The sequence below is a fragment of the Ochotona princeps genome, chromosome 19, assembly GCF_030435755.1.
Source record: "Ochotona princeps isolate mOchPri1 chromosome 19, mOchPri1.hap1, whole genome shotgun sequence".
In the NCBI taxonomy this organism is placed as follows: domain Eukaryota; kingdom Metazoa; phylum Chordata; class Mammalia; order Lagomorpha; family Ochotonidae; genus Ochotona; species Ochotona princeps.
In genome coordinates, this window is record NC_080850.1 from 2,225,842 (window position 1) to 2,239,295 (window position 13,454).

Here is a 13,454-nt window from a genome sequence, read left to right on the forward strand (position 1 = left end):
AGCCACTGGAACCTCTTGGGGGTAAACTAGTAAATCTGACCTTCCAATAAAAATAAACAAATCATAAAAAAAAAGTTGAGTGGACATTAAATTACAGCAGGTTAAAGGACTGGTTGGGACAAACACATCCCATAACACTGGGTCTGGTTTGAGCCCCAGCCACTCCACTTGTGATCTCGCTCCCTGCTAATGGAGGTGGTTCAGTCTCTGCTTACCATCCATCTGCAAGACCACATGGGGTTTTCTGGGTCCTGGTTTCAGCCCAATCCCCTACTTTTGTGGTAGATGGGTAACTCATTCTCTCTGCCTCAAACAGTGGAAAATAAAATGAAGGTGTACAGGAAAGTGGGTAAGACCATTGTTTCCACACTAATGTCACTTTTCCCCCTGTATCTGGGGTCAGGAAAGAAACAAAGGGAGAAGCCCCACCCAGCCTCCCACCCATCCCAGGTCCCCAATGTGGGGCATGCTCCGAGGGTCCTGCTCAAGCAGTTTCGATAGTTCAACAGGTCTACATTGCTGCCAATCTCACGGTTCCAAGCAAGACGAAATCGATTCAGAATCCACTGGCTGACATAGTCTCTTCATGACTGGGGTTCTGAGATCAGTGGTTCGATTGGGGAAATTCCAAAAGAAACTCTGTCTGAGGTGATCCCAGACCTGATTCTTGTGTGTGCTTGCAAGTACAGGGTCCGGCACAGCCAGTTGCCCCAATCAGCTTATGCACATGCTGGTCGTTTCAATTGCTCTGTCATTTCTGTTTCCTGCCCTGTCTTCCACTGGAAAAAATAGGTGTTGCAGTCCAGCCCAATCCTGCCCAGCACACACTCGGCCCTCAGGCAAACCAGTGGGAGCTGCAGCCTAGTTGGGGCGACTCCCCATTAGCCCCACCAGGCCTGCCCCCTACCCTGGTTCCCATGCTTGCCAGTAGATACCGATGACTTGAACATACCAGATAAACAAATATCAAATATCCCACATCCCATTTAGCTCTGGTACTTGTCAATGGGCATTGAAGCCTGGTTCAACCCAACCAACCTACTATCCAGCCCACACACATACTGGCAGGTGCCTTTCTGTCTAGCCACCCCTGCCCCTGTCCTGGTTTTCCTGCTCTCAAGTGGGAGTGGCAACCTCAGAGGGAGGAGTCCACTACTTCCCTCCTAAGCCACTCTCACTCCCAGATTATGCACTCTCCAGGTGGTTCTGGAATCTAACTTGACAAATTTAGCCCCCAATGCCAGCCTCTGCCAGCTGATGCTGCAGCAAAGCCCAGCCAATCCTCACCCACTCTAATTTATGCTTGCACCAGTCAGAACAGTCAACCCAACCTGGCTTTTCCCTAATCTAGTTCACATGAGGCCCACAGGTGTTGTAGCCCTGCCTAGTCTGGTCTGCCCCCATCCCAACTCATGCTTTCCAGTGGGAGTGGCTGTCCAGCAGGGGAGCTCACATTCCCCCCTGCTGGCTTTGCCCCACCCCACTCCCTGCCCCTGGTTCTCACGTGTGCTGTTTGGGCACTGTGGCCACATCTGGCACAGCCCACCTCACCTTGGCATTTGTAATGTGCACTGGTTTGTGTTACGATCATACCTGGCCGACCCACACTCTGTTCAGGTGCTCGGTTTCGCCAGCAGGTGATGTGAACTGGTTTAGCCTGGTCTGCCCCCGATCTATGCCAAATGTATGCCGGTGGGTATCTTCCTCTGGCCTGGTCTGGGTTGCTCCCTATCATGGTTCTGGCACTCACCTGCAGGGACTGTGTCCCAACAGAGAAGTTGCCCAAGCGCCGCCATCAGAACCTCTCCCAATGCCAGATCTTGAGCATACTGATGGGTCCACGGGCCAGCCCTCCTTGCTGGCCTTCAATCCATTCCAGTTCTTACTGTTGGATGTTCCAGCCCAACCAAGGCTCATCCACACCCAGACACTGCTCACAAATGGCTCATCTCATTTCGCTGAGACCTAGCCTAGTCCGTCCTACATCTACCTAGGTTCTCCAGAGCTCCAGATGGTGCTGGAGTCTAGCCCAGTTAGGTGCGCCCATCCCCAGTTCACACTTGTGCCAAGGGAAATTACCACCATATCTAGACCAAAACACAGCCCCTTCTCTGGCCCCCACACTTACCCATGGGAAGCCCAACCCAGCAAGGGTGTACTCTCACAGCTCCCCATCCAGGCCTATTCCCAGCCCTAGGTTACGCGCATGCTAGTGGTTGCTCTGACACAGTTGGCTTAGCCCCTCACCTGTCTCAGCCTTTGCCTTCAGTGCTGTAGCCTAGTATCCCTGGCTCATGCAGACCAGTTGGTGTAAGAGCCTAGTTCGGCATGACCTGTGCTCCATCCTGATTTCTGTTCTTCCTTTTGTGTTGGGGTTTGCTTGGCCCTGCCCGGTCTGTCCCCTCTCAGTTGCAGCTCGGCACACCCCACATCCTATTTTAGGATGCACATTTGGGTGCTGCTGCCTTGACCTGCCCAGACTGTTATTGGTTCCTTTACCCGTAAGTGATGGCAGGTTCCATGGTCACACCTATTTCAGCCCATCACCACCCTAGCTCACGAGTTCATCAGTAGGACTTGTATTTCCACAGGGTTCAGCCCACACTTCCCCAACAGAATCTACCCCCCGATTTGGTTCTCTTGCATGCTGGTTAATATCTTGATCCTGCTAAGTGTGACCCGTCCACTGTTACACCACTCAGTCAGGTACTGGTACCTAGCCCTGCCAGACAGGCCCCAGCCATATCTTTCGTGTGGACTGGTATGTGGCAGTCAGTGATGCTTTATTCTAACAGCCCATCTTAGAATTCCCATTTGAGCTGGTGAATCAGTCTGGCCCAAATGGACCTTATGGACTCTCCCCTTCAAACCACCAGGTCTCAGTCCCCATGCTTGCCAGAAAGTTCCGTGTCCTTCACCTACACTCACACTGTCCTTATCTATGGATGTCCCTAGCCAGCAATTACTTATCCTAAAAACCCCAGAGCTTGCCGCTGGGTGACCAGCAGGCAGAGCCTTGTGCCAAATAGGTGACCTGTCCACCCAAAGCCCAGGACTTTATCACCACCTGGCGGCAGTGACTTTGGCCAGAGTTTCCAGCATTGGGTCTGGCCTGTGTGGGGCACCCCCAACAGCCACCACACTGCAGGGAGCTGCTTTTGCCCCAGCCCCATGGCCAAACACTGTCCCAACTCTTACTGCCGCCAAGATGATAGCAGGAGGGCGGAGCCATGACCTTAATCCAGTTCCCAAGTTTCCCTCATGGTGTACTTACCCTGAGGGAAGAGATCTCTCGGGCCTGGAGAAAGCCTAGGACTTGATCACCGCCTGGCGGCAGTGACTTTGGCCTGAGTCCCGGCATTGGGTGCGGCCTGGCTACGGCACCCCTCACAGCCACCACACTGCAGGGAGCTGCTTTTGTCCCAACCCCATGGCCGAAAACTGCCTAAACTCTTCCTGCCAGAAGATGAAAGCAGCAGGGCGGAGCCAGGTATTTTCTTATTAAAACAATGAGACAGGCTAGCTGTATAAAGACATTTACTTCATAGTTTTGGAGACTGAAATTCCAAGATCAGGCAAGCCCAGTGATTCGCGTCCCATAGAGGAGCGCAATGCAGGGGACACACGTAAAAGCCAAAGGTCACACCACTGTACAAGAAGCCAGAATAGCATCATGTGGGGCTCTTAAATGGGCAGTGTTCCCGATGACCTGAGAGTATCCTCTAAGTCCAAACTAAGAATCAAGCATCCAACACATGAATACCTGGGGGACAAAACACATCCAGCCATGGAACCAAATGACTCAAGATTCCATTTCTAAGGGTAATACAGGAAAAAGGACAATATATACACATGTTAGAAATCATTCATGTATGTTATACCAGTTGTCATAAAGATCAAAGATAGGGAACACTTCAAACATCCACAAACTGATGAACAGATACATAAAATATGGTTCATTCATACAATTAAGTGTTTACCCTTAGGAAGACATAGATGTTGGATGAGGTTGGGTAGTATAAGGTTTAGCCACCACCTGCATCCCATGTGCGTGCCGGTTCAAGTCCTGGCTGCTTATTTCGCATCAACTCCCCAGTAATGAGCCTTTGGAAGCAGTGGAGGTGGTTCAAGGGCTACGGCCCTGGCACCCATACAGGAGACCCAGAAAAACTCCTGTACTGTGGTGGTGCAAGCTAAGCCTCTGACTGCAGTGCCATCAGCCCATATAGGCACCAGCTTGAGTCCTGACTGCTCCACTTCCACTCCCACTCCCTGTGTGTAGCCTGGGAAAGCAATAGGAAACAGCCCAAGCCCTGGTCCCTGTAACTAACTGGGAGACCTAGAAGAAACTCCTGGCTCCTGGCTTAGGCCTGGCTCAACTTCAGTCAGTGCAGCCATCTGGGGAGTGACCCAACAATATCCACATTTTTTAGTGTTTCTGTGCAAGCTTGCCTTTCAAGTAAAAATAATAATAAAAGCGTTTTTAAAAGACATCAACATGACAACAAAACAAAGCTCCAACACTCGCCCCCTTGACAGGGACGTTGAATTGCTAACATACACAGATCCAAACACCTTTATGAGAAGTCACAGGCCTTCTCCACCAGAGGGAGAAAAGAACAGCCACAGTGAACAGAGCCTCCGCACCAGGCCCAGGCACGCAGCCCACTCGGGACAGCCCGACGGCACCTTCCTCTGGGCAGGATGCTCTGATGAGAGGGAAGACAGAATGCAGCGAGCATCACACCTCCCGGCTGCTTTCAGAGTGCAACGCCAGCACCTGCTCTCCGTTGCACCCGGCGTGCAGCACTACCATGGAGCTGCAGAGGACACAGAGCACGACTGTCTTGATGCCGAGCCAGAGTGCCTGGGAAATAACAGATTTGCACGCCTGGGAAAGGAAACAATGCCTAATTTCTCCCTTGCAAGGAAAACAGAGAGTATATGAATCCAGTGCCGTGCTTTTCAGAAGCTGCCACAGGACCGTATCTGCCTCAGTGACTGGGGCAGTAAGCAAGGAAACAGCTTGCTAGATGTTGAGAACAGGGAGCAGGGGATCGGGCAGTGCACTGCAGACAGCAGAGGAAACAGGCTACTAGGAACTCTCGCCTCCCCAAACATCAGTCATCTGTATAGAAAGAGAGAGAGAGACAGAAAGATCTTCCATCTGCTGTTTCACTCCCCAAGTGGTTGCAAAGTCCAGAGCTGAGCTGATCCAAAACCAGGAGCCAGGGGCTTCCTCTGGGTCTTCCACTCACTGGGCCCCAAGGATTGGGGCAATAAGCAGAAGCTGGATCAGAGGTGGAACAGCCAGGAAATGAACCAACGCTCAGGTGAGACACTGTCACAGCAGGTAGAAGCTTAACCTACTACACCATGACATTGGTTCCTACATAGTCTTAATTTAAAAAAATAAAAAACAAAAAAAAAACTTCAAACTACCACCAAAAGCAACTTATCACATATAAAGGAGCTCACAGTATCAGCAGAAATTTTCCTAACCAGAAATGAGTGATACAATATATTCAGAATGATGAAAAGAAAATCTTGCTAAGCAAGATACTATATCCAACAAGACCAATGACAAACAGGAGCCAGCTAAGACGTATATATAACACATTAAGCCTCCACCTGCAGCGCCAGCACCTCATTTGGGTACCAGTTCAATTCCCAGCTGTTCCACTCTGATTTCAGCTACCTGCTAATGGTGTGGAAAAACTCCAAAGGATGGCTCAAGTACCCAGGCCCTTGCCATTCACAGAGGAGAAGTTCCTGGCTCCTGGTTTCAGCCTGGTCTGGCTCCAGCCACTGTGGCCTTTGGGGAGGGAACCAATGGAAAACCTCTGTCTCCTGCTCTCCTTCTCTCTGCATTTCTGCTTTTCAAATAAAATAAAATAAACCTTAAAAAAATGATACCATAAATATCCTAATGCCCCTTGGTAGAAAAAAAGGTTCCTGGGCCTGGCGGTTAAAGTCCTCGCCTTGAACGAGCCGGAATCCCATATGGGCGCCAGTTCTAATCCCAGCGGCTCCACTTCCCATCCAGCTCCCTGCCTGCGGCCTGGGAAAGCAGTCGAGGACGGCCCAAAGCTTTGGGACCCTGTACCCGTGTGGGAGACCCACAAGAGGTTCCTGGTTCCTGGCTTCAGATCGGCACAGCACCGGCCGTTGTGGTCACTTGGGGAGTGAATCATCGGATGAAGATCTTCCTCTCTGTATATCTGACTTTGTAATAAAATAAATAAATATTTACAAAAAAAAAAAAAAAAACGACAGATAGATTCTTTGTTTCCCTTCCCCCTGGCTCTCCCCCATCCTGCCACCATGGCGGGAGACATTTCCCTTCCAGTTTTCTTCCCCTCCACCCCAACTCCCATAAAAATAAAACAAACAAAAAATGACAGATGAATGTAAACAAAAACTGGGGAGGTCAATGTTCTCAAATTTTGGTATGGAAACGGGAAAAGCATAGAAAATACTGTAAAGCTCTTTTTACACAAAATATAAATGTAAACTCTGTGATATCAATAACAAAGTGGGAACAAAGCACTATAAAAGTTTTATGTACAATTAATGGCTTAAAATAGACTGCTGTCATTGTTTTATATAAACCCTGATCAGGTAAGAAAACGTAATGAGAATGGAAGCACAGCATGCCCACAGAGAAAAGCAGCAGCCACCATGACGGGAAGGGCAGCAAGTGGCCAGAGGCGACCAGCAAGACGGTAGTGACTCCCGCTTCTCAGTGATAGCTCTCTTCCGTTCTTCACTTGCTGTGACTGAGAAAGGGAGACAGAAAAAGCTCCCATGCCTTAGATCCCTGTCCAAATTCCCACAACGCCTCAGCCAATCCTGGGAGCTGGCAGCTGTGAACTAGGCAGACATTCCAACTCCATGAGCCTCTGCCCTCCAGCTCGCATACCGGCAGGCAGTGGGAACTGAAGGCTGCAGTTGGGTGTAAACCCCAGCACTGTAACATAGGACATGGGCATCTACCTGCTAGACAAAACACACAGCTCCACTTAGCAGATTAAACTACTTAATCAGAAGCCGGGGCAGGGACCCGATGTGATGGCTCAACGGCTAAGCCGTCACCTTGTAAGCACCAGGATCTCATATGGGCACTGATTCATGTTCTACCTCTCCACTTCTCATCCAGCTCCCTGCTAACGGCCTGGGACAACAGTAGAGCATGGTCCAAGTCCTTGGGACCCTGAACTCACATGGCAGACCCAGAAGAACCTCTTGGCTCCTAACTTTGGAGCCAAGGTTTATATCAGTAAATGCCTGTACTAAAAAGGGAATATTTCACTTCAAATCCAGTCTGACTTTAAAACTCAAGGACTAGGAAAGCAAGAACAAAAGAAACAGCTGAACTCAAAGTAGAAGAAAGCAAAGCAGATATAAACAAAACAGATCAGGGGAAAAAAACACACAAAATCAAATTAGTTCTAGAAAATAACCACAAAAAAGCTCTAAGCCAGAGTAAGAAAAAATAAATAAATAACTACAATCAAAAACAAAACAGATGTCACAATGAACTACGTAAACATACTGGATAACCTGGAACAAAGTCCTAGAAATATAAAGACTGAAACAGAAAACAGAATGTGAACAGATATATAAACAGTAAGGAGATCAAATGAGTAACCAAAATCACACAACTATCAAGACTGAATCATGAAAAAGCAGACAATGTGACAGACATATACAATTAGTAAGATTAGATAACTAACCCAAAGCCTCCCAACAGGGATGATGGCATGCTGCTGCCTGAACCCTGGCATCCAATACGGGAATGTCCATGGATGCCCTACTTGCTCCACTTTTGATCCAGCTACCTGGGAATGCACCTGGAAATTTAGCAGAGGAAGACCCAGCTGCTTCCTCCCCTGCCACCCATGTGGGAAACAAGGATGACGTTCCTGGCTCCTGGCTCTGGCCTGGCTGAGCCCTGTTTGCTGTGGACCTTTGGGGAATGAGCCAACAAAGAAATATCGGCAATCCTCCTACCCCCATATCATCCCTCTTTTTTCTATTTCAAACAAATCAATAAATCTTTAAAAAAAAAAAAGACATCCAACAACGAGAAACCCAGGACCACATGGCCATGCAGGATAAATCAACCATGTATTTCCTCCTTCTGAAATTCCTACAAGAATTCAAAGAATACTTCCAAACTCACTTAAAGAGGACGGCATCACTCTAATACCAAAATCATACAAAGAAGCTACAAGACAACAAAACCAAAAACCAATGTTTACTAACATAAAGATCCTCATAGTAGCAAACCAAATTCAACAGAACTTAAAAGATAAATACACGTAACTAATTCTAATTCTAGGGTATAAAGCTGGGTCAAAAATATGAAAATATTATTTTTGTGGAATATACCACGCTCTTAGAATACAGGGCTTCTCCCTAAAATGCCATGATCATCTCCATTGATGGGAGAAGAGCAATGGACACAAATAAAATACCTTTCCAACTGAAAAACAGAAAAAAAAATCACGAAGTCCATAACAAAACACAATTTATAAACATGAACGAGATCATGTATGAGGAGACCATAGCTAACATCACACTCAATAGCAAAACCAGAAAGCTTTTTTCTCTAAGATCAAGGCAACAATTATCATTCTTGCCGCCTCCTCAACATGGTGCTCAAGTTCTAGCAGAACAGTTAGTCCCGAAAATGCTTGAAACTGGAATCAAAGAAAAAATTAAACTTCATTCACAGAAAACAAAACTCTAAAATAGAAAATCCTACAGATTTGGGCACGGCGGCATGGCCTAGCAGCTAAGGTTCTCCCCTTGAATGCGCAGGGATCCCATATGGGCGCCAATTCTAATCCTGGCAGCTCCACTTCCCATCCAGCTCCCTGCTTGTGGCCTGGGAAAGCAGTTGAGGACAGCCCAAAGCCTTGGGACCCTGCACCCGCGTGGGAGACCCCCAGGAAGTTCCTGGATCCTGGCTTCGGATCGGCATAGCACCGGCCGTTGCGGCTCACTTGGGGAGTGAATCATCGGACGGAAGATCTTCCTCTCTGTCTCTCCTCCTCTGTGTATATCTGGCTGTAATAAAATGAATAAATCTTTAAAAAAAAAAAAAAAGTAAATAGTGGGGCCCGGCGGTGTGGCCTAGCGGCTAAACTCCTCGCCTTGAACGCACTGGGATCCCGTATGGGTGTCGGTTCTAATCCCGGCAGCTCCACTTCCCATCCAGCTCCCTGCTTGTGGCCTGGGAAAGAAGTGGCCTGGGAAAGAAGTAGAGGACAGCCCAAGGCTTTGGGACCCTGCACCCGCATGGGAGACCTGGAAGAGGTTCCAGGTTCCTGGCATCGAATCGGTGGCCTGTTGCGGCTCACTTGGGGAGTGAAACATCGGATGGAAGATCTTCCTTTCTCTCTCTCCTCCTCTCTGTATATCTGACTTTGTAATAAAAATAAAATAAAATCTTAAAAAAAAAGAAAGAAAATCCTGCAGATTCCACAAAAATACTATTAGAATAAAATTCTAAACAATATTAAACATAAAATTTAAACAATAATCTGGTTAAAGAATGGGTACAGGACTTCATGGAATATTTCCTTAGGATAAGCAAATGGCCAATAAAGACCAGAAAAGCAGCTCCGCCCCACTAGTCATCAGAGAAAAGAAGCGCGAAGTCTCCCTCCCAGCCCTCCGTGTGGTTACTGTCAATGTTAAGAGGCCAGGCGTTACAGTCACAGACACAGGAGCCTCGGCACACTGCTGGAATGTCTGCAAACTGGTGCGGATCCCACAAAATATTAACAATATAATTACATATGATCCAGTATTGCTTATATATATATATATATATATACACACACACACACACACACACACACACACACACATATATCTGAAAAAAATTCTAAAACTGGTTCTTAAAACAACTGGATTTAAATCTTAGACTTATGGGCTAATGTGATAGCTCAACAGGCTAATTCTTTGCCTTGTATCATCAGTATCCCACATGGGCACTGGTTTGTGTCCCTGTGGCTTTCTTTCCCTGATTTTGGCCAGGGAAAGCAGCAGAGGATGGCTCAAGCCCTTGGGTTCCTGCAGCCATGTGGACACCCGGAACAAAGTCCTGGCTGCTAGCTTCAGACCAGCTCAGCTCTGGACACTGCGGTCATTTGAGAAATGAACCACCTGATAGATCCGTCTCTTCTAAATCTATCTTTTCCAATAATAAATAAACAAATAAATGAAGAAGCCTTTGCGGGGGGGGAGGGGACAACATCTTAAGCTCAGACTCTCTCAATTATTTCCAGTAACAAATTCAATCCCAAAAAGTTCACAGAGATGTTAAAAGATATAAAACAGAGATCAGTATACGACTGAAGCAGGCAGTTTCTGGTACAATGTAATCTCTGCAAACATAGAAATCTCATCTTCAGAATTGAAATTTCAGATCCTTCTACAGAAAACCTCCTTTTTGAAGAGCTGGCACTGTGGACAGGCCACTTTAGTGAGAGCAGCTGTTTCATTTCCAACCTAAAGCCCTACTGGTGTGGCAGGAAGAACAGCGGATGGTCTCGGGCCTTGGGCCCTTACGCCACAGGAGGCCCAGGTGAGGACCCAGGTCCCTGGCCTCGGCCATGCCCAGGTCCAGTCACGGCAGTCATCTGGGGAGCCCTCCCTCCCCACAGCCCCCCCCAGCCTGCCTTCAAAACTATAGTTTTTTCCTCAATCAAGCAGCAATCCTTCACTTCCACTCCCACTTTTACAATTCTACATTAAAACAGACCATGCCCAGGACAATATTATGAGCACTTTTTTCCAATCCCTTTCTGTCCTGGTCACAAGTTCTCACCTGGTTCAGGAAGCTTGGCCTGTGGTGTTAGGCTGGGAATTCCTGGCTCCTTTTCCCGCTCCTCATTGCTGGCAGCGGATTTCTCACAAACATTCAAACGTGGCGCAGCTGAATCCAAGTGGCCAGCAGGATTTGGATCTGTCAGTGAGTGCTCCAGGCCATGTGTGGAAGGAGTTGTTCTACTCTCTGGGAACTCATCACGCCGCTCCTCAACAGGGTCACCAGGAAGCAGGACCGCAAAGGCACCCTCCGAGTTCTCCTTCTCCCTAAACCTGCTGCCACGCTTACGAGGTTTGGTGCGTCTTTGGGTCAAACGCTGCCACCGTTTTTTAGGCACCACTTGACTGATAGTGCTAGGTTCGTCATTCTTGCTGTTTGCTTCGGAGGTCAACTCCAAACATTTGCTGCTCCGTTCGACTGTGGGCTGCTTCTCAGGGCACTGATCAGGATCAGACTGCTCAACCTTGCTCTCAAAACGAACCTCAGCTGCTGCAGGGCCCTTCTGCGGACAGGAGTCCTCCTTGGCGGCATCTTCCGCCACACCTGGGGACGAGCCACTCACGGAGCAGCCATCCTCTCTGTCTCCCTGCTGTGGGACTTCAGCAGTCACCACAGGAAGGCGGGTGGGCTTTCTTTTGCGCTCTATCTTTAAGGCCTTACGGTTCACGATGTCTTTTCTCATTTGGGCTGAAAAAGCATCACGCAACTTGGATGGCTTGGATCGCCCACAGTGGCGCCTTGTCACACAGTTTGCACGGTGTTTAACAGAAGCAGGGGGGTCTCTTCCCTCAGGTGCTAACACAGGTAGGGGAGCAGACGGCGGTGACTCCACCCCACCTGGGCTAGGACGGGCAGTGTCTGGAGCGCCATCTCCACTTTTTTCTGACTTATGCGTGGAGCTCCCTGGAGTCAGCACCTTGGAAGCCCCTGCGGGAGTACTGGTGGAACAATCCCCCCGACTAGGACTCCGATAAGAGACCAAGTTTTGAGCTGTCATCAATCGCTGCTCCTTGGTCTTGCTATCATGCATATCTTTCAGCATCATTAGCAATGTGCTGAATTTGTAGTCTGGTTCAAGAGGCATGTGATTCTGATTAGAAGAAGAAAAAAGTAAGGGTTTGGATGGCTTTGAAGTCCCAGAGTCACTCACATCCTCACCTAAGGATCTGTAAGAGAGCTCCTTCAGCTCAGACAGAACGTGCTTCACCACCGCGCTCTCTATGTCGCTCGAATCCCTGGTCTTCTCGTGCATGTTGCTCAGTAGTTTCAGCCCGTCCATCTTCCCACTCTTAGGGCCGCTGGCCAGAGCAGAGCCTTTGGTATCCGAAGAGCAGCATTTCAAACTGCAGTCCTCATTTGGAACTGGCGGTTCTACACTCACTGGAGTTTCTTTAGGCTTGGTGAACTTTATACTTCGGAACTTGGGGGGTTTACTTTTCAAATGTAAGAGAGCTTGATTGGTAGTCCCACCCGTCGTCACTAGTGAGTTCTCACTGGATATGGTTGACGGGGTGTTGAATTTTGGAGTGAGACCATCATTTTTAAAGTCTGATTGGGGTTTGTGGACAAGAGTGGACACCGTAAGATCAGAGAGATTAACTGGAGGTATCTCAGTTCCCAGCTCCATTGTCTTGGTGCAGTTTATTAAGTGGTCAGTATGGGAGTTAGTGAGGAGGGGCTTCGGTTTCGCTTTTACCCTAGAGTTTGTGGTAGAATACCTAGAATACGTTATCTTCTCATTTTTCTGCATGGATAACATGTTCTCTGTTCTATCAAAAGTATCTGCAAGTTCAAGGACACCACTATCTGACTCAGAGCTCTGTTCCCCAGCATCGAGGTCGCTGCTTCCATCATCAGAAGTGGTGCAGATACTAATGGAATCACTGCGTTTCTCCTCCTCACTCGCTCCAATATAGCAAAGCTGCACTTTAGAACCGCACACAGGCCCTCGCTGGGGCTTCTTTTTCTCCCCAGAACGTTTAGAAATCAAGGCACCCTCCGACAAGCCCAATAAAGAGTCACAATTGGAAGCCTCAAATTCTTTCTTTGCAGTGTTTTTTCCACAAGAAGAAAACAGAAAAGTTGCTGGGGTAGAACTGGACCCTGTGAGGCTGTTTGCTATCCTGGAAAGTTCATTAGATGCTTGCGTATCAGATGCATCCGCAGAGATGAAGTTCAGGCCAAGGTTCTCGGAGATCTTTGCCCTCCGCACTTCCTTATGTGCCTCAAACTGCAGGTGGCCCTTTTTGACACTAGTCCTTTTGGGGTTATCAGAGTTCTTTCGGGCACAAAGCTTTTCCTTCTCGTCTGCAGATTGTTCAGAATCAAAATCCAGAGACTCCAAGCAGCCATTAAGCAACAAGCCGTGCTCCGATTCAGGATCATGTGTGCAGTCCTCAAACGGCATATCCTCCTCACTGTCCAACTTGATCGAGCTGCTGGCACATTTTCGAGTCTTTGACCCTTTGGGAACATCATACTGTTCGGCAAGACCAACACTGGCTTCCCATTTACTCAGAATTTTCTGAGGAACCTTAAATTTAAAGGACAAAAAGAGTATCACTTTTCAGAGAAATGAGAAAGGGACAAGATGACAAATAAATGGCTAGCT

The 13,454-nt window shown here is 48.1% G+C and overlaps 1 protein-coding gene across 15 annotated transcripts in view; it reads right to left on the bottom strand.

Moving 5' to 3' along the window:
• The window catches only part of NSD1 (nuclear receptor binding SET domain protein 1), a 129,655-nt gene that overhangs the window by 74,538 nt on the left and 41,663 nt on the right, over window positions 1-13,454 (bottom strand). For all 15 annotated transcript variants that reach the window (XM_058677597.1, XM_058677586.1, XM_058677592.1 and 12 more), the window contains one exon: window positions 10,844-13,376. In XM_058677597.1, coding sequence (XP_058533580.1) covers window positions 10,844-13,376 — 2,533 coding nt within the window. The remainder of the gene's footprint in view (window positions 1-10,843; window positions 13,377-13,454) is intronic.